At 38.8% G+C, this 21,907-nt stretch overlaps 1 protein-coding gene across 4 annotated transcripts in view; it reads right to left on the bottom strand.

The window, feature by feature from the left end:
* Nucleotides 1-1,607: 1,607 nt before the first annotated feature.
* The window catches only part of SLF2 (SMC5-SMC6 complex localization factor 2), a 30,938-nt gene continuing 10,638 nt past the window's right edge, over nucleotides 1,608-21,907 (bottom strand). For 2 of the 4 annotated variants that reach the window (XM_068399742.1, XM_068399743.1), the window contains exons 6-20: nucleotides 20,348-20,430; nucleotides 19,290-19,403; nucleotides 18,856-19,023; nucleotides 16,943-17,045; nucleotides 15,416-15,491; nucleotides 13,517-13,658; nucleotides 12,969-13,077; nucleotides 11,750-11,926; nucleotides 11,094-11,191; nucleotides 10,293-10,380; nucleotides 9,667-9,789; nucleotides 8,767-8,844; nucleotides 7,022-7,108; nucleotides 5,562-5,630; nucleotides 1,608-4,414 (exon numbers count right to left, since the gene is read on the bottom strand). In XM_068399742.1, coding sequence (XP_068255843.1) covers nucleotides 4,379-4,414; nucleotides 5,562-5,630; nucleotides 7,022-7,108; nucleotides 8,767-8,844; nucleotides 9,667-9,789; nucleotides 10,293-10,380; nucleotides 11,094-11,191; nucleotides 11,750-11,926; nucleotides 12,969-13,077; nucleotides 13,517-13,658; nucleotides 15,416-15,491; nucleotides 16,943-17,045; nucleotides 18,856-19,023; nucleotides 19,290-19,403; nucleotides 20,348-20,430 — 1,551 coding nt within the window. In that variant the 3' untranslated portion in view covers nucleotides 1,608-4,378. Of the gene's footprint in view, nucleotides 4,415-5,561; nucleotides 5,631-7,021; nucleotides 7,109-7,697; nucleotides 7,800-8,766; nucleotides 8,845-9,666; nucleotides 9,790-10,292; nucleotides 10,381-11,093; nucleotides 11,192-11,749; nucleotides 11,927-12,968; nucleotides 13,078-13,516; nucleotides 13,659-15,415; nucleotides 15,492-16,942; nucleotides 17,046-18,855; nucleotides 19,024-19,289; nucleotides 19,404-20,347; nucleotides 20,431-21,907 lie in introns of those variants that run through there. The other 2 variants (XM_068399740.1, XM_068399741.1) reach the window with 2 other exon arrangements.

Here is a 21,907-nt window from a genome sequence, read left to right on the forward strand (position 1 = left end):
AGCACTCAGACCAAATTATCACAAGAAGATGCGAATGTTTTTCTTCTCTCACCACCCAGCCCTGCTTTTGATACCTGATAAAATATTCCGTTTCAAATTCCTTACTGCAAAGGCGAGGAAGCGCTGGCTGAAAAAAGCAGCAGTCAGGCAAAACTAAAAGCACCTCTGCAAGGAGAAGCCCTTTGAGGAATTTACTTTCTTTAAGATCCTCCCCCACCTCGCCAGCCCACACCGTTCCCCAGCACTGAAAGCCCTTTTCAACACTAGATAAGAAAGGGCCCCACCAGAAAAGCTGGCAAAACATCCACAAGGCAAACATCAAGGTATTTCACAGCCCGGGGAGAAGATGGGAAAACTGCAATTTGAACATCATTAAGAGCGTTCTGATAACTCCAACCACAAGGAATGAGATAAATCCACTAATGGTTGTCTGACCTCTCTGGGCAGCTCGTTTGGAGCTCCAAGGGCGGATCCCACAGCAGCTGCCTGGGCTCCTACAAGCCCATGAAGCCTCTTCTCTGCTCTCCCGGCTGGCTCCCCACACAGGGCCCAGGCGATCCCGAGCGCCTCTTTCTCTTTTTGAGGGCACTGAAACAAGCACTGATATGCCAGCACCAGTAGCTGCCCCTCTGGCACAGTGGGGTGTTTCCCACTGGAGAACTTTGGGCAAGAAGCAGCTTCTCAAGAGCTCGTAAGCCCAAGGACTGCGTCCCCAGAAGTAGGAAGGTCATCTCCAGCAGCACCCTTTCCAATTTTCCCCTTCCAGTGGACAAGAAAGTTGCACAAACACTAAAAGCCAGTGGAAGGAAAACAATAAAACCAACAAAACACAAACTCAAGCCATACGATGCTATATATACAGTTCTCCTGTGAAAGAAGAAAAACAAACATACAAGACTGGTGTTAATACTGTGGGCCTTGAAGTATTCCTGCGAGTGATGGGGTCAGCAGAAGAATCCCCTCCGTAACCCTATTACCTAGAAGTGCTTGCTTGCATCTCCAACAGACAGCGTGGTCTCTCTCGCAGCCCATGTGCCTAGTGCCCACCCCTGGGTTAGGCCATCTCCGAGACCCAGAGCCGGCTGCTGGGTGATGCCAAGCACAGGCACCTTTGATGGAGACAGACCTGGCTTGTCTGGGCTCTGAAAATTAACACTGTGGTATCCATCCCTCGTTATTAAAAAGGTCTTTTTCCACGTTGAAATGCTACCTCAAATCCTATCGTGTAGCAATCTCATGAGCTGCTCCACTGATAACAGCACACTTCACGTGTTTGTTCCAGTCACCTGCTTTTCCCAAAGACACTCTCAGCTCCGCTGTCAGCATCGGGGACTTCAGAGTTCCTGCAGCCACCGCACCAATGAAGCGTACATGTCCTGACCTTCAGCCAGACCTACCTGCAAGTCATTCATCGCTTCTGAAATCCCCATCCATTACCAAGTTCCACAACAGGGACAGTGAGAACATGAGATGTGCAAATAGTTTCGCTGGCAAGTTTCTTCAACTTAAAGCCAGCAGCTTTTTTTTTTTTAAGCCATACAGAGGCTTGTCAGAAAATAATAAGAAAAAGGCAAAGAGCCACAAATGTATATTTTATAGTCAGCCTTTAATTTTTTGTCTGTGATTACTGCAATAAAGTGCACCTAATTTCACATGAAATGAGATAACATGGCTCTTAATACAGCCAACATAATATCAAAAGATAAACCTCAGTGCAAAATGCTTATCTGAAGACAACCAAAGCAGTTAAGACATTTCCTGTGCAAACAGCCTTCCCCAATGCATGTAACTTCTGGCTGGGGGCCAGTAACTGAGTCAGCAGAACGTAGCGGCAGCAGGTTTGCGATTTCATTTCCAGGAGTCCTGAAGCAGAGCTCAGCTCAGCAGTCCCTTGTAAAGACTCCGCAGCGATGCTTTGGGATCATCTCTGCAAGGATAGCGATGATGCTCCAATGCAACCCACGTCTAGACTTAAGCAACTGGGGAGTTACTACTCGGCTACAAAACAGATGGAAGAAAAGTTCAGACAAAGCAGGAGGGCAGGAGAGGGGGGAAATGCCAGAACGTATACACAGGCATTAAGCACCGAAACACAGGGCTGGCTGAGCTAAGAATGACTTCAAGACCTTCTCCATTTATAGTAAGCGAATCAGCTGTGAACCCAAGAACTACAACGTGTGCCGTAAGACCAAAATAGGACCCGCAGCCATTTTTTTGTGAAACAGAGCTGAGGCATGCCCATTTTGTCCAGGGACATTTAATTAGAAAAGCATGTCTGGTTTTATTTTTTCATTGTTCTATTAAACAAAAGTAAATATCAAAGTGGGTATTTTGTCAAAAAAAAACCCCAAACCCTCTGCAGTTTCAATGTGCTCTGAACTGCAGTACAAAAGCGTTTCATCTAAATCCCTTCCCTTTCCTTCTCCAAAATATACAGGACCACAACTTCAGCTTTACATGGTAAGAAAATATATACACATTACATACAGTAAACGTATTCTACATTTTTTTTAAACTTTATACAACATCAGTGAGAAAAAATATAAACGTTAATAAAATTACGTACAATATATTCAACAGAGTAAGCAACTCCAGCCAGAGGGAAGGCTGATACGCTATCCGAGACAGGCAGAGCAAAGGACGGCGTTGCCATACCTGTATAACACCACGTAATTTGTTTTTAGCCTAAAGCAGTTCTATTGCCAAACCAGGACACCCTTTGAGGTAGATTCTTCCAATTCTTAAATAACGTGTTGAGATTAAAAAAAGGGATTTTCCTTTTCTTCCCCCCCTCTGAAGAGCAGAACTTTTGTTTGAACAAAGATAAGCTAATTATCCCATGAAGGGCACAGAGACACTGCAGTTTCAGGCTAACTCTCTAACACTTGAAATGAAAGACAAAACATTGAATATGAATTTGCAAATAAAATACCTTCCCTATAAGTCACGTGTCCATTCTATAACAGTTCCTTTATATGAAATATACACACTTAAATATGAAGGTGCGGGGGGGGTTTTGTGCCTTATTTTACATCCTCATCTTGGAAAGTTGTAGGAAATTTATCACACAAGACAAGACAGGTAATTACAAAAATTAAAAGGAAACAGTATTATAAAACGCACACATTGATATTAAAAATATCCCTTGTTAAGGGAATCCCAGATAGCGCTTCTACCCAATACCTTAACTTTCTCTTCATATATACACACATCCTACAGACAAACCACACTGTAAGATTTAAATGACGGCATTCGCACAGGGAGCACAAAAGGAGACCGCATCTTCCTTTGACTATTTCACAAACAGCTCTTGGAGCTCTGCACACATATTGTGTATGCGGCAAGACTCCACACAAAGGGCTTCAGACCTCATTATGGTTTTCACAGTTTTTACATAGGTGGGCCAAAAGCTCATCTCCTCAAATCTCCACTGAGCTGGTATTTTAGAACCAGTATTTTCTCCATTTAGAGAAAGTGCTGAAGCCAGATAACAAATGCAGATATGTTTGTTTCTGAAAGAGCAGTACAACAATACTACTGGTGTAATAACACCTCATTTATAACTTGGTCTTACAGAAACACTTCTGTGCAGTCACATTCACTGCATAAATAAATTAATGCCTGAAGATGAGGAAATTAAGTTAAAATGAATGTATCCCTGTAACAACAAACTCCATTTTGTTATTTGATAAAACACAACCACAGAGCAAAGCAGCATTCACTTAACCTGTTTGGGCAAAACCACCCTTAAGCTCTGTTTCCACCCTCAGGTGAACACGAGAGCAGTCACTTGTTCACATGCAACTGCTGTATTTTGTATTTTTTAGAGACACTGGATGGTCATACCAATTCTGCTTTGCACATTAACATGTGCAGGCAATTCTGTTACTCAGCCCAGTTCTGAACCACTTCCTCACCTGCTCACACAGGGGAGGTCTAACACTGTTTCCAAACTCACATTCCATGTCACAGGGCAGTTCTTTCCCAGACATCCTAAAATAATGCTTGCAGGTGTGTGCTGGCAAGAAAACTAATACATATGGTTTTCAAATATGCCTTGTGATTAACAATGAGAACGAGAAAACTTCCCTCAGCTTTCAATATGATAAAATATTTCCATCCAATTCAGATGGGGCTCTAGAAATACCTGGGTTTTTTTTCAGTCTACATACTTTAATTTTTCAGAAGTAGTGTATTTGTAGTAAAAGCAGTATTAATCAAATTAGGTCCTTGTGTTTTTATTATTTGCCTGAATCAAGCTCAAGTTCTAACTCAGGTGACTGATTCCTTCTGTTCCGACCAAGGTGAAGCTCCATTCATTCTGCATCTTCCATAGTTTCAGAGTTTTTCTGTTATTTTCCCTGAACTAGGCAAGATTTCACGAATCTGGCTCCCAGAAGTCATGCAGCTTTCCCTAAAGAGTAAAAACAAAATAGTAAGCAAGTCAGAAAACCAACAATAGAAGTAAAGAGTAGGCAAGTGCTTAGCTTGAGATCATCGCAGTGTGTTGCGAGTCTCTAGAATTTTATTCAGAAACACTTGCCAGTTTCCCCATAGATGAATCAACCCCAAATTTCTCTGATAAAAACAACTCTGAAAGAGCTGCATCATTATCAGCTGCCATCAATTGCTAAGTAGCTTCTGCAGCCACGTGTTACTGTCTGATTCCCTTTCCTCTCTATAACAAGAAATGTCACACACACTACAAATGTTGTCTTTTTTGCACACTGCTGGGAGTGATTAATAGTCTTTACACACAAACGGTTGATTACACAGTTTTTAACTGAAATCAATACTAAGCATATACATATAATTTACATTTTATGCAAGTAATGCACTGCATTACTGGAAAGCTAAGCTTTTCTAAGACAGGACTCAGAACAGTTGATCTGATCACATTACAAAAGAAACTTTACAACTCTAGACTGGAAGAAACAGCTCTGAACTCTGAATACCAGTAGAAATTACCCCCTATTCCACCAAGTCCAGCTAGGTATCATGAAGGCAAATATTAATGAGAGACCAATCATGACATTATTTACTACTGCATACTTTTACAGAGCATGAAAGGCATTTCCTCATCATTGCAGGAAATGCAACATATTCAAAGGGGGAGGAGTTATCAAGAGCCGTTAAACATACGTGGATAGAGCCTTGGACTCAAGTAGTCTCAAAGTCACACACTGCCAGACCACAGCAGGAAGCGCATCACTGCATTCCTGCCCGAAGGTCCTTTTCGAAGCATCTGCTAATAACTATAATCAGAGACAGGCCCTGTGACTTGACTCAGCACTAGCATTTTAGTGTATTACGCAAACCAGTTACAAAAGCAGCACTTTTAAGGCCAAAGAAGAAATCTTGGTTTTACTGAAGCTACCAAAGTAAGAATTTTAATTAAAATCTATTCTAATACATCTATGTGTATTCCACAGCCAGGTCATTCATGAAGAAAAAAAAAAAACACCTCCTCTTTACAAGAACATGCTATTTTCAAATGCTAAAAAACCGAGTTAACTGCACCCTGCAATATGAAAAGAGAGAAAAAGGCTTCATTACAGTACCTGAGTAGGCCGAGTGGTTTGTATCGTATCTTGCCATTTGCCATATATCCTAGCAACTACATCTTTTACCTGCAAATTCAGATTCATTACTTTAGTCATTTATGTTAAAAAAGCCAAAATCATACCTCTCTGTCTCCCAGCCCCCAAATCCATAAACCCCAGATAACCCAACACCCAATGTTTAATGGGAGGGAACAATTTTACAGCTGGCACAAAGTATCACCACCTCAACTCCAATCAGATCCCTGTAATTTGGGTCTCTGAATTTAAAGTCATGTACTCCACACAAACACATTACAGGCACATGACTCCCTGCAAGTGTTTGGAATCAGCGTGTAAGCCTCTGGCCTCCAAACACCCACCTCATCCTGCAGGTGAACTAGGTTTGTTACACAAGTCTGATTGCACCTAGAAAAGATGTCTGCAACTGCAATCACAAAAGCCAACTATGCAGCACTGTCTGCCTCTGAATTCCTTACACACAAAACTGTGTTTTTTCATAACCAATCACAAGCAGGTGTTTAATCCAAGCCATTCAGAACTGAGATCTGCTTCACACGCTGTGTCAAAACCTAGCAGGGTGGCATCCTTTGGAAGTTACTGTACTATTACACAACTGAAATAATGGGGGAAAACAGTAAGATTTTCCCCTCTTGGGGCAAGGGCAATAGAAACGAAAGTGAAAGCGACCCGAGATACAAAAATCCAAGGCAAGATTCATTAACTTGTTAAAAGGATCCAGGCTCTACTAATCTGCCTGAACAAAAAAAGAAAAATCTTCTTGAGAGGTAAGGATGCACACAACTGCAAATGTAGATTTAACGCTGAAGAAGTCAAGGCTTTTCAAAGCTGAGGTCGGTCACTTTATCGCTGATCTGATTTGGCTTGCTACGACAGCATACGAAGCGTGAAAGTCACAAAATGAGGACTATCATTAGGTACGCCCCGCACCACAAAGCAACTAAAGGCAATTATCCAAGCCTGATGCTACATCACATACGCTGTTGGCTTAAATCCACAACATTTTTAACTAACTCATTAATTTGAAAATAAAACAGAGACACATGCAAGACAGGCTAGTGTTTCAGTCCTCTGTATCCTGCCCTGCACGTAGCCTCTGCTCTTAAAAGTAGAGTCAACTATCAGTGACGGCCAGGAAAAGACATGGAGCAACTCAGTGAGTCTGTAAGTTGAGATGCCTGGCTAAAAGGAAGACAAGCTCAGGTTTTACAGTTGTTAAGAGTCCTGCTGTTAGCAAAAAAAAGAGTATTTTCAGTGCATTAAAGTGGGCATATATTTGTCTACATGCAAAGGCATGATGCAGACGGAGAAACAAGAAAAAAACCAAACCCATGAGGAACTCTTAGAATTTCCAGGGCTGGGGTGAGGGAACAACACAAAATCAGGAACACTAAAAACCACCCCCAAACAAGCAAAAAACCCCAACATACGTGTCTTACCTTACTTCGATAAAACAGCCTTGCATCTTCCCTAATATCACATTTTATGTGCTTATCTAAGGCACCACAAAGCTTCAGTAAGTGTTGCTAAAGACAAAAGTATACAGCTATTTAAATCCTCCATGTCAAAACTAAAAGCTTTCTTCAAATATTATTTAAATTTAAAAATTATATGCTTCAGTTTGAATTTTTCTCAGAAATATACAGTAAGGAAGGGGGAAAGGAAAGAAAACAAGATCACAAGATCCTCTATAAGTTGCTGGTATGCACACGGTAAACCAGGTCTGAGAGCTTTAAAAAAATACTGTCAGAGTACAGCAAATCTATACATCACAAATTTTAAAGTTCCTACTAGCGAATTTGTAAATCCTTTCTGTCCCCGAAGTAGCAAGCATAGTGACATTCAGGTCTTATCAGCAAAAAAAAAAGTTCTGAAGTTACAATAGCTAAAAATAACCTTTTCAGTAATGATGACTCAGGTCATTTTCTTTTGTAGGAATTGGCTGAGCAGGTAAAACATATCCAAGGTTTATGCACTGATCTTTTCTTTGTCTCTAAATTTCTGATTACTTTAATAAAGCAGTTTTGCAACTTCACGATCTCTTGATAATGGCTCCCAAGATCTTTTGCATTCTGTGAATTTCTTCATAAAGTTCCTGTTTTCAATCCCTCACTGAACAGCTTCAAAGAAGCTCTGCTCTACCGAACACGAGACACTGGAATTCTACTTACAAACATTTGCTGGTGTCTCAAGACCATGACAATTTACCCCATCTAACTGGAAGAGGACCAGAAATGGAACAGTTATACCGATATTACAAAAAGTCTAGCCTGCACAATATTCAGCCACACCCCTCTTGCCACTTGATGGCTAACAGGTTAGTGAGTAATAGACTCTTTCTTCATTAAGAAATACAGAGGCATTAAAAAAAAAACAAAAAAGATAAGGTTCTCCAGAAATCTTCGGGAAGGCAGTTGTAAAAAACAAATCTCAAAAGATCAACACAAAATAATTATTTTCTTTACCAAATAGGATTTTGTTTCAGATTACACTCTGTGATTATCTTTTTGTATTGAGTAGGAAACTGAGACACTTAAGCCTCGGAATGTAACCAAACATTACTGCTCTGCCTCTCTCAAACAGTTCATGTGACAGATTTCTTAACAGCCAAGAATGATTCTATGGGGCAGAAGGCATACACAAACACCTTGCAGCAAGTAACTCACAGCACATGATCACAGAAATCTGAATAGGATTACTGAAAAGCTCAGCAGAAGGTATTACTTAAGAGATGCTCGCATCACATGGCACAAGGGAACTATCACTACAGGGAACAGAAGAGATACAGTCCTAGCTCTCATTTGCTGCATGGCTGCACTCCAGCACAGAAAACCGTGACATGATTGAACATATTTTACTGCATATTTTCAAAGAGGTTTTCTGCTAGACTGAAAAATTTCAACTCTACTTCAGAAGTTCACAGGATTATTAGACTTCTTAGACTTTCTGTGTTGAGTTAATCTCCAGTTACTTTCTGAGAAAGAGTAACAAAATAAATGTCTGCTGATCCACAGCCTTATGTTTTGAGGTAGTTGCATTTACTTGGCCCCAGAATGAAATTTTCCCCCAGTGCTATTATCCTCTGGTGGTCTTCTATCACATGATAGCTCTTACCAAAACAGACCAAAAGTGCATGATAAATAGTCTTTTAAAATCTAAAGATCTAGCCACTGAAGTTACTTACCCTTTGATTAGAATTTACAACATCGAAGAAACTAGCTTCACTGACTAGATGAAGGAGGACATAGATTAGGTAGTAGGCCTGAGGAGAAATCAACAGCACTTTAGCAGTCAAAGCACAATCCTCACTCTTCACATCTAGATATAGCACTATCTTTGCTTTCTGGAATGATTTCTCAAACAGCCAGACCAATGGACAAGTATGTCTACACATTTGCCTAAATAACTAATTTGAAACAGTACATTCATATATTAGAAACATTTTAAAACAGTATTACACTGTTTTAAGTTACCCAAGTAACCTACAAAACTTTCTGTAGTTTCAATTACTGAAAATTAAATTCAGCAGTTGGCTTTATTTTCCCATCATCTACATCCAGATCAAAATAGTTGCTAAGAGATTCCATGATAGACTCAAATAATCAAAGCAATATTCAATGTTTTGACGAATGGAAATACTAAATCTTTCTAATACCTGTTTATGAGAAAAGATTCATAAAAGATTCCTAAATCTTTCTGAAGCCTGCAGATGAAGGTCTGGCTCAGCATCAAACAGTTTCCACTGATTACATCGGAAGGGAGGGAAGATAGTCCTCTGATTACAGAAGACAGGACTCAAGACACTAGTGTGACTTAACCATGCAGAAAATCTGATGATTTCCCTGTTTGTAAAACAACCTAATACAGCTTCCTCCATCACACGCTACTTCTTTCCTTCCTCCATGACTATAATAACAATTGAACATGAATAAGTTTTTAATTATACAGATGAACAGCAACAAAAGTGTCTGTACAGTTTTATGTACAGAACTGTCCTCAGTTAACAGAAATCAAAAGAAACATTCTCAAGATTGTAGAAGATGCATAAAAAGACAAATGCAAAAAAGCACTATCAGCTATATACCTCCTGTTCCAGTTCTATATGAAGGTGGACTCCACCGGCATCCTGCTGCTCCAGTCCTTCTCTCATCTTCTTCAGTAGATTAGAAGGTTTCATGTACACCAGAAACTGTTGCAGAAGAGCCATCTACCAATACAAACATAAAAAATTGGACTGGTTTACTGGCAACAGAAAATTGGAAACTGAGTGCCACTACAATATTATTTGTCCATTAAGACAAGAACATAAAAGGGATTTTTAATTAAAATGGAAGTTTTCATGCTTTGGGCGATTTTTGACTATTTACCAACTAAAGTGTTTGTACGTTGCCTCAATAAAAGACCAACCCTATGAAAACAAAGAGTGACTCTACATGAACACAAAAGGAAGACTGAAAGTGTAGACCTCTTTCCAATGTCCAAAATGAATGTTCAGGCACATAAACGGTACCACACTTACAAGCTGCAGAACATGCACGTTACACACATGTGCAAATATACTTCCAATACTAATCTAAACTAAAAATTACTAATTGGTCATTTTGCAAGGCTCTTGAAAAGAGGCTTACAGTATTAAAACATAAAACAAACAATAATATACATGTTTTCTAAACTTTCAAATTATACACACACAACACATAGATGCAGTACCTGCTCGTCCGTGTCATCAGGTATTTCTACATGCTTTTTATTAAGAAGCTTTGAAATTATCACTAGGCTAAGACGTCTTCTTACTTCCCTGAAAAACAATTTAAAAAATTCATTTCCCAAATAATTTCTTAAATCCACACCATTTCTACAAAGTATATGAGGCTATGCATGGCTTCCCTAGACAAAAATTTGCCTACAACTATTAAACTGGATTTTCTGAATATAGGTGCTATTATACTAGTAAAGAGGCTAGTAAAACAGAAGTACCCTTATCTCATTGAAGCTTTTCTTTTGTACAAGTAAACACTGCTAGATGCTTGTCTCCCAGGCTGAAATTGAGGACCCAAGTAATTCTCCTCACTCAAATACATTATAATTTATTAATTTGAAAGATACAGAACTCATAACAGATTTGACACTTAAAAGCAGACACGAATCACCCAAAGAAAATTTAATTTTTGTTCATTCAGACAACAATTAGAGAGGTGACAGATGTCAGAATCTGAAGTTGTAAAGTCTTTCTTTACTCTTGGGTACCAGGAAGTCCGCAGCCCAGAAAACTACACATAAAATACAAAATAACCCTTTTTCACAGCAGAGGTGATCAAGAAGCTATATATACACAATAAGAATTGCACATACATCTGTAACATATGAGAAAACCCAATTTTTTTTTTAAAGCGTCATGTAATACCTATTGCATTGATCACACTGAGCTTATACAGATCAATTAGCTGTTAATGATACAAATAAACTAGCTATTAATGATACCACATATTTCTGATGCTACAGCGTCATTACCGTCCACGTATTATCCAGCTAGGCACCAGCTGAACCAGCCACAGGAGATTATGGTGATGACTCGAGAGTTCACTCACTGCCAGGCAGAGCTCAGGCATCTTTAAAAGAACAATAACAACAAAAAAAATCCCGACATGAAGAACAGATATGGTAGGCATTCGTTTTATTTGCAAAGGAGTACACATCTACTCCCTAGAAACATATACAGTACAAATGTTAAAAGGAATTGATCTAATAAAAGATAATGTGCATAAAGATAATTCTGCATTGCACCTGCAGTTAAGTCTGCTAAATACTATTTTACAGTAGGGTAGGGGAGATCAGATTGCCTTTTGTGACATTTTATCAGCTTAGTGCAATTATTTCTTCATTCTTTCAGAGAGCTTTTTTAAATGTACAGGTGTTTTAGTAAATATAAGATTAAGTTCAATACAACAGTCCCCTTGCAGAAGAAGACAGGCAAGCATGTCATGTGACAAAACCCACCGCCTAAACCTCACACAAATCCAAAGCTCCCAATTTGTTCATATTACATTTTCAAGCAGTATTTTTCTGATATATCAAGAAAAAACCCAAAAACTTCAAAACAGAAGTTTCTTGACAATTAAGTTGCAGTTTCATAAATCTAGTACAAGAAAAATTGTTTATGAAGTTACCTTTGTATCCCAGTCTTTTATACTTATCAGCAGCTTTACGAAAAGGCACTGAAAGTCTATCAAAGGAATTTGCTTTAACTGTTTCTCCAAGCTTATTTTAAAGAGCAATAGAAGCAGCAGCAATATTTCTTGATCGGTATATCCACCTTGAATTACTGTTGTACAGAAACCTAGAAACTTTAGAAGAAATAAAAAGCATTAAAACCCGAAATTGGTTTAGCTTATTTTAAAGTATGATGAGAACTTAAGTTTTCCACCCTTACATTAAAATGCACCTCAAACGATATATTGTTCTTGCAACACTTGTGTACTAACACCTCCCCATCTCCCTGTAACTGCACTCTGTTTTTCTGAATACACAAGCAATACTGAAAACATAAATCAAGAGATTTTTCCTCACCCAAGTATTATCACATGGGTTACTTACAACATGGGATGTGTTTGTAAATGAGAACACAAATTAATCAAGAGATGTGTATTTTGACTCTAGTGGAGATGCTCTGAGTGCTTCCTCTTGAACTAAGTGATTTTATAGTTAAAAAGCTCTAAAGAAATGATGTTAGGAGGATTCAGGTACTTTCACAAGGACTCTGAAATCAGTTATAAAGTCAGTATTTTCACCATACAATCTTTAATCACAGAGAACTAGCCTGTGAAGTGTGAGCACCACTCATTCAGCCTATGGTCTCACGGCACACTGCGCGTGGCTCTAACAGCTCACTTCCACAGCACAGTCACAGTTCCACTTGCCCTCCACGAGCTCCCACCTCATTCACCTTGTGCTGCACTGGGATCGATCACATACCTCTGAGAGCTGCACTAACACACCGAGGCAGCGCAAAACATACCACTCAACATCAACTCCCCTTCCCATTTCCAGTGGAACACAGAAATGCATAGTTTCTTCTACACAAGGGAGCAAAGATGTTTGATAAAGTGCCACAGCTGGAAAAGGGAGGCAGCAGAACTGTGCAGTTGTGAGTGAAGCCAATGGATGTCAGGGAGAAAGGAAACTAAAGTTTGCAACAAGCCTGCAATAATCTCTGCTGAATGGGAAGCTGAAACCACAGGATAGCATCTACTAACAAAACACTCCCTGGAATAGATTACGACACCAAGGTTTTTGCTAAAAAACAAAACAAAGCAACAAAAAACCTCCACCACCCCCACCAAAAAAACCCCACAAAACCCCCTCCCACACTAACTGGAGTTTTCTCACCTTAACCACGTTAATTAAATTGTTTTCTGGTAGACTGGAGAAGGCTGGGCTGGCAGAAGTTAGGTCTTCTCTTGGCTGTTGTTTACTCACTGTTTCTTGCATATGACTTCTAATAAAAGAGACGCTAATCTGAGCAATAAATCAACAATTTAAAAGCCCACAAAGGCTTATTTGCATCAAACTGAACAAAAAAACCCCTGCATGTTTCAAAATGCCTTCAAATCAAACAATCTTCAGTTACAGAGCACACACATCTATCTTAACTTGTAACCAATTACTTACAATTCTGCCCAGCTATTCAGGCAACAATTCTTGTAAACCTCCATTAGGAAGGTACAGGACAAAGGACAATGCTCTCGTTTGCTGAATCCCTACCTGGCAGGCATCGTTTAAAGTTCTGGCTTACTCACTCTTATTAATGAGCTGAGAATTTAAAGAGTATCGCTTGATGGAAGGGAAATAAAGGAGAACCTTCTGATTCTACATTCTAAGCACAAGATCTGGTTTCACAGGATCTAAGCAATAAATATCAAAAGGAAAACACTTACAAAATATCACACTCGTTGAAGTTCGGCTGAAGATGCTGCAATGGAAAGAGAAATCTAAACGCAACACCCATATTGATAAAAACAGCTGACACGTCAGCTAGTGAAGGAATCCATGGTTTAGACTGCTCGTCACTGATGGAAGCTACAAGTAAAAGACATGGAATCGATTAGTTTTAACTTTAGTTCTTGGCATTAGTTCCTTTTAAGGGAAACAAATAAGCTCAGCAGTCTGCATCAATTCTGCCAGCTCTCATCTCAGAATAGTTGGTGCATTGAACAATGTGCTTATTTTCAGAATCATGAGGGGAAAAAAAAAGTAGTGTAACACAGTATTTTATGCTAGAGAAACATCTTGCCTATGAAACAGTTGAATTACTTTAAAGATCCACCCCTTTCCCCCTCACAGCTCTTTCATAACTAACAGGAGAATAAACAAGGAGGCAAGATTTACTCTTAAGAGAATAAATAAGTTACTGTTTTGTGTAGGTACAGGTAAAAGAGGTGTTATCATAGTGGGACTGTAAGTGGAGCTAAGTAAGATTGGAAAACAGGCAAGGTTTCTAGAACAGACGTGCTAAACACATGGACTTCACTTATTCGATAGAAATAAGAAACAATGCTTATTGCAAAAAGGGCTGATTTGTATGATGATTTGTATCTGAAAGTCTGCAAAGTCTACAGAGGATTATCCATAGGACACTAAACAAGCAAGGTAACATCCAACTAGATGCAGTTTTCCAAACAATGACAGAAGTCACTAGATTTCTGAATTGGGTCAATTTTGTGTCTTAGAGCTAACTTTGTAAGAAAAAAAAAACAAAACCAAATATAAGGGAACACAACACTCAAGACACCGCAGGTTCATATCTCAATGTTCAATTCAGTAAAATACAAAGATGCATCCTTAGTTAAGAACTGGAACAGAATGTCTCAGAATGGTTTAAAGACTTCACAGTTTTAAAGTGGTTAGACAACTTTCCCGGAGCAACTGCAGCGTATTTGATCCTGCTCTTGGGGTCAGAGATCTGCTGGGGTCTCTCCCAGCCTTAATTCTTTGAATGCTCACGAATCAGCTTGAACTGTTCATTCAGAATCAAGCTCAATGCCAGCAAAGCACAAAATAAAGGAGGCTACATTCCTTCTTGTATCAGCTCACAGTCCTATTTCAAACAAGATTCAAAATATGTGGTACAATTTGGACAGACCTGAGCAAGTACTTCAAGAGAACTGCATTACTTTAACGATGTTAACTGGCAGGCTTAAATGAATTAGTGACTTTCGAGGAATCTGAATAAAGTGAAGACATGGAGAACATACAAAGGAACTTGTACTGGAGAAGTACTTGAGAGTACAGATGAAGGAAGGCAAAACACACAAGACACGAGCAGCAGTGTGGGCTGAAGCAGATCCTTGAAAGCGTTTCTGTGCAGGTGTATGATTCTTTTCACTTTTGCCATTTATCTGGAAAGTAAACTATGTAGTGCTACATACTGGGTATGACTATGTGAAAACCATCTTGTAGCCCTGAAGCTATTAAATTCATGTCTGCATCTTCTAAAGCAAAGATGGAAAGGAGAGTAAACTTTTGAGCAGACTGGTCTCCTCTTCAGGTCAATCCTATTTGTGAAATAACAGAAGTGAGTTTAAAAGGCTCCATATCGGATGCACTGCTTTGCAAATATGTGCCAGGACCACATTCTGTGGTACAGCTTGCACATACTCAGTGAAGACCAACTCCTAGCATTTGTGCATTACATAAGTAACAGAAGAACCTAAATTCATGCCAGAATCACAGAACAGAGCCAGTGCCTTTTACTTCCTCCCCAACACCTTTCTGTACTTAACAGAAGGGAAATACCTTCATTCAGGTGGTCAGTTTTCCATCCTTCAAATACTCACCATTTTTTAGTGTTATCTCCATCAATCTGTCTAAAATCTGAGTGGAAACACAATAGTCAGGATGAACAGACATCATCTGTGGAGAGAAAAGCAGCTACATGTCAAATACCAAGGGGTGTGATGGCAACAGTTTTCTCTTAATTAAAAAAATAAACCCACCCTTTGGTAAAATAAAATAAGAAACAGTAACAGAAAAAAAAAAAAAACCAAACAAAAGCTTCTAAAGCAAGATATACCAAGAACAGAATATTGTGATATGGATTATTTCAAGCACTGCAGAGACACTATGAATACTTTAAAATTAATTATTTGCAATATCAGAACACTGTAACCTCATATTGAATCTGTTGGTTCATAAGAAGGTACTGAGGGTTAAGAGAATGGAAAGTATCGTATATCCCTTTGGAACCCATTTGCATCTGTGATCAAAGTGAACTCCTTGATGAGGAGTAGGGGGCAACAGAGTTAAGTACAACCTTTGCCAGTCATGGGCAAGTTGAACATATGCAATACTAAACAAAAACAATGAATTCTTAGTTTTTCATAGAACTCAACTTCAAAAATATGACTATGAAGTACAGTTCAGATTTCCTGGAGCACTTCACTAGCCCAGCAACAAACTCTTCTTTTTTTCCTTCAAGTGCTGGACAGTTTCCCGCTCTGTAAGCAAGCTGAGTTGGCTCACACTTCCTCCTTATTAGAGGAACACCAGGGCTCACACAAGGGGTGGAAGGCAATTTTTTACTGGCTGGAGGGAAGGACATGGAGGAGGAAAATGTTTCCCTTTCAGCAAAAGCAGAAAGCCAGTCAACAGACCCAGGCTGCAATTTCACAGGCGGTCCAGCTTTCTTTTTTGTTTCAGGCACAGTTAGAACGTGGTAAATAATAACAGAATGGAGATTGGAGAGGGGCATTTTTCTGAGTAACTGAGCAATGTAAGTTCCTGGGGATTCAGACATGGACACAGGCACCTAGAAAGCAACACTTCCTTTGAGAATGGCTCCAGGCCTTTTCCTGAGGCACAGTGCACCTCGACATTTTCCAAATGAAAATTATCTGATAATGCGGGTATCTCTGATGACTTACAAGGCGATATACATAGAAACGGTACTTTTGCATACTGCAGCATGTTTGGGGCGTTTTTGTTGTTGTTTTTTAAGGGTGGAAGGAAATAAGATTAACATTTGCTTGTGATTTTGCCCATGCTATTATATCCTGAAATCTCTTCTCACCTAGCACGTACTATTCCCTTTTCAAATGCGTATGAAGGTGGACCGGGATGCGCAGCTTTGCAGTCACTCAGAAGCTGGAGGAAAGTTATCCCTAATGTTTTACCCCTAGCGACAACCAAAGCATTTCACACTGGAAAACAAATCAGAACCCAGAAAGAAAGATTTTTGTATTTAAAAGCTCTTAACCTAAGGCAACAGATTCACAAACTTGTTCTGATTATTCCTGCTACAACTGGCTTCCAGGAAGAATATTACACCTGGACAGAGTATAACTGCATGAGTAGTATAGTCTTACCTGGAAAAGCCACTTTAGAATTGGTATGGGACACAAGATACAACTGTAAGCAGAACTTAGAAAACCATTAACAGCTAAAGAAAGCTGCTGTGTTACACTAGAACTGTAAGACAAAGGTGGGGAAAGAGGAGAAAACTGAATTAGTGGTTGAATCAGCACTTTCACAGAAGTGTAAGAACTTCCCCACCCCTCAGATCATCAACAACAGCAAACAAAAGTCTCAACATCCAAAACAGATGTTATTCTTATGCTCTTACCTATATGACATTCTATAGTAATTAAACTTTATTTGTTATTTAGAACAACTATCTTTTTCTCCAGAATGCCACACTATACAATCTGGAAGCATTTGTATTATCAGAGAATAATAGCTTCAAACAAACATTGATTTACACTATTGTACTATGAACCATGATGCCTGTCTACAGACCGTCTGCTAAGCTCAGTGAGACCAGTGAATAATATTTTTTACTGTCCAATGACCTTTACCAACACTTTTAGAAGAAAAGAAAAAAAAACTTTGACATTTTTAAAATAATCTTTTAAATAAAGAGTCTGGAGGCAAACTAAAGCAATTAACATCAAACAGTTTAATATCACTGTGCAAATTTGTGAGGAACAAGAAGCAGCTGTTGCAAGAACAGAAAATGTCATTTTTATTACTGAATTATTTTAGCTTTAGTCTTCTTTAGAAAGTCAGGTATGTCCTAAGCAGATGAATTAATGATATTCAGTTTCCCACATATCCTTCTTTAGTCTCCTCTATTCTCATTATCTACTAAAACAAGTAGCTCTGTTGAGAGATCTGTGTCCTGACTTCTCCATATACCCTTTACCTATCTGACTGAGCAAGGGGCTAGGAAGACATCCATGTGCCAGCTGGACAGCCAGTGTGTGCCAGCTGTGCCAACTGGGCAGAATGCATAAGCAATTAAATCATAATTGCCTTCTGCAAGGGATGATTCATTTAATTCTCATTCCTCCAGTCACTGATTTACAGGTACTTTTGAAGCTTATATCCTTGTGATCTTCAAAACATATTAATAAGAGGCTTGAAGCTAAAGGAGTATAATCACAAACATCACTTCCTCAAGAGACAAGGAGAAGCCACCCTTCTCCTCTTCACACCCACAATAGCACATAAATACATATGCAAAATCCTTTAGAATTAAATGAATTCTCTCTGTTTCACTGATGCGAGTTTGGAACAAAACGCCAACTGAAATGACCAGAATTTTTCAAGATTTGCATTTGTGGTATTATGCAAGAATTTGTCCGGCTATTTGTAGCCTGACAGCCACAGAAATATAGAATACAAATCCCTATGAGTTACAGAACAGTTGTGTATATACACAGAGACACACTGCTAGCTCAGTGACTGAATCTAACAGATGTGAGAGACTGTGACTTTCTGCAATCCTCATTAGGTGGAGCCCTAAGTCCCAGGCCCATCTGGGAGGAAAACTCATCAGTCAAAGTCCTTCAGCAGACATTGTGCAACAATGGTCACAAATCAGTTCACCACAAAGGTCCTCTTTCTGTCTTGTGATAGTTAAGCTTTTGTTCATTATAACATTTCACTTCTGCATTTATCCTCCACAAACTGGTCAGATTATCAATGATAGCCCAACACAGCAGAAATAAGGAAGAGACCAGAACACCTGTTTTTTTCCCTTATGTCTCATTTAAGATGTTTTTAAAGAATTCCAGAGGAGGAAAGAAGGAAGCTTCAAGTAACAATTCACTGTTCTGTAAAGCTAACCTGGAAAGGAGAATTCCAGGGGAAGGGAGTCAGTCTTGCCTCCTTAGTAAGACAGAGTTCATTTGCATGCAAAGATACTATTTTACCTTAAAAATTGCTAACACTGAAGAAAATTGTACCAGTAAACACACAGAGAAGAGGATATTCTTACCTAAGAAGGAGCTTTTCTATAGGATTTTGAGGGATGAAGTGAAAATTCCTCAAGTCAAGGTTATGGTGATTGAAGATTTTCCCAGAGGTTGATAAATCACATATATCTTCTCCAGGGTGGTAGTCAGGTATTGCATGAGCTATTACTGAAAATCTCTTTATAAACGCCCTGTAAAATTCAAAATTGCTTTTATGAATTTAAATATTGAGAGGCTATTTGCTGGTTGAGACAGATATTTTCAGATTAACACATAAGCCTTATGTGAAAGCTGAATTGTTAAAATAACGTCCAAAAAAATCCACCCAACCCCGAAAGATGATAAAAATGGTTCACATTAAACATATTAACAACAACTGATGGAAAGAGAGAGAGATTAGAAAAAAAGGCTAGAAAAGTGAAGAGCTAGATTTAATTGGTTTTGCAGTTGGAAGGACCTGTGCTCTTCTGAGAGATCTTCATCTCCACTGGCATTCTCATCTTCTCCATCTGAAGAATTAGTTTCCATTCCTTGTAGGTCTTCCTGTAACCGCTTTTCTAGTTCATCTACCCTGAAGTAACAGTAGCAGCAGAACATATCATCACTATTTAGTATTTACAACAAAAGACAACAACATTTAAGCTCTGAATGTGAACGCAAGAGTTAGTAGCCAATTACACATGGCAAAAGCATGCGAAACATTGTGTCTGTGCAAAAAACAAGCACCTTAGTACTCCAAGATACAAAGTGGATGTTTCCCAAAATCTAATGAATTTCCAACAGCACAATGAATCACTAGTTTGTCAGAGACAAATACACTCAAGCAACTTCTGATATAATTTTTTGTAATTGCACAAAAAACTTTCAATTTTCTGGTTGAATTTTTTTTATTTTTTTTTAATGTCATACTAGTATTGTATTTGTTAAATCATATTAGTTATAGGAGTATTCACTGCTCCACAGTCAGTCAGCCCGTGGTTACTAGGGTCAGATTCTTTAACCTAAACAGTTAAATCTCACATATATACCCATCACCACCTCTTGCCATTACTACATACACAACATTACATTTTTTACCCAAAAGATCTCTTGCAAGAACACTCATTGGTTCTGTTCACTGAACTGTGTAACTACTCAGATACCAATAGTCTACACAACTTTGGAAACCCAAACTGAGCTACAAAGGCCTTTGAAGAAACTAGTACAGTCAGTCTACATAAGTACTTCTATTTCTTGCCTGACCAGCAGCTGCTAGCTGGCTCAGTGACCTATAACAAAGGCAGCAGTAAATTTAGTCTGGTTCTTGAAGAGTAGATGGATGTATCACAAATCACTCATTATTGCTTGAAAGGAGCCCATCATTCAGCTTTTACAGTTAGGCCACACTCGTAGGTCCTGTCAGATATATGCTGGTGGCATCAGCAGGCAAAGCTTAGCTTGCTGCTACCCAAATACCCAAATCTAAGCTTCTACAACTCCAACCCAAATTTTTCACAGCAGCTTTAAGAAACAAACCTTTTAGATTCTTCTTTCTCCTTCAAGAGGTGTTCTAAGCTGTTCACATATGACACCTGGCTAACAACAGGAGGCTTAGAAAGCTGTAAATGAAATAGTAAGAAATTTAAAAAATACCACAAGCTATCAATTAATTCAGTATTAGACAATAAACATAATCAAAATAGAAACCTCTTCCAATTTTAACGATATTTTACCTGAAGACAAAAAACGAAAGACGACCCTGAAAAACAGGACGATTAACAGTTTAGGTTTCGCAGTCCCTTGACAATTTTATATAATGGTCAAATCTCTCTCAGTGATTAATTTAGAAATAACTACTTCACAGTGGATCTGAACAGCAAAGCAAGTCTCTGCTTCTCTCCCTGGGGCTGACCTCCAGCTAACCTTCATAAAGAACACTACCATCAGAAGTCTTTTACCTCACAGCTTTATTATTATCATTCACTGAGACCTGGGAATCCCCATTCTCGTGCATAAGACATGAAACTCCAAAAATTGTTCAATACTTCTCTGTTACTTTCAGGAGTCCTCAGAGGGCAAAGCACCAGTGTTTGCTAAATCACCTCCGAAATCATCAGACAAAACAAAGCTTCCAATTAAAATCCTAATACAAACCCAAATTAAGAAGCTAATAAATAGAATTAAAAAACAAAACAACAAACAAAGAAAGTCTTAACAACAGCAAAATTAGTTTGGTTTTCAGTAGCTGGTGTTTTATTCAGGTAGTAGCAGACAACACAGATTTGAAGTCTTTCATGTCCACGATTCAGTTCTTTGGACAAGCAGTGCCCTTGTGACACCACCTTCTTAAATTGCAAGCCTCTTACCAGTGACAAATTTCTTCCTATTAGCTCCTTCATTTTAGGAGAACACAATTCAATAAAAGCGCACCCTCTCATTGGGGATTTCTATTACCCAAAGGTAACAAGTCAGTTTAAGAAGTTAGTGTCCACCGGCTATTAAAAAAGCTGGTTAATACAGCATTAATTTGGGTGATTCAGAGGTATCTTTCAAATGTAACGAGCATGATGTCTTTATGTGGGAAATCTCGTGGGAAAGCTGAAGACCCCTTACCTTATTTTACATCTGGTTAATATATCTAAAACGACTGCTGAACAACTGAGGAATCACGACTATTCCAATGTGCACATATGCCCTTTCTTACAAGACAAGAATGCTAGTATATGCAAAAACCACGGTCGTGGAAATTCTGAGACAGTTCTTAACTGTTTTGTCTTACTTGGCCACTAATTATGCAGAAACAGGATAGGCCAAATGTTGCAGTCACATACACATTCCACAACCAATTGATCTAGGCCACATCTGTTTATCAGTCTTAACCATTAATTACATAGACATGTTGGTTAAGATTGTGGAATACGTATGTAACCACAGAAGTCTGATCTATAAAGTGCTTGCATAATGCATTGTAAGGACAGATAAAATAATTACAGCTGTTCAACATCTGCCTGCAGAGACAGTAACTCAGTCAACAAATAAACCGCTTCAGAGATTAAAAACAGGAGGAGAGGAGGACGAGAATATTTATACAGGTAT

Source organism: Nyctibius grandis, chromosome 4, assembly GCF_013368605.1.
Source record: "Nyctibius grandis isolate bNycGra1 chromosome 4, bNycGra1.pri, whole genome shotgun sequence".
Taxonomy (NCBI): domain Eukaryota; kingdom Metazoa; phylum Chordata; class Aves; order Nyctibiiformes; family Nyctibiidae; genus Nyctibius; species Nyctibius grandis.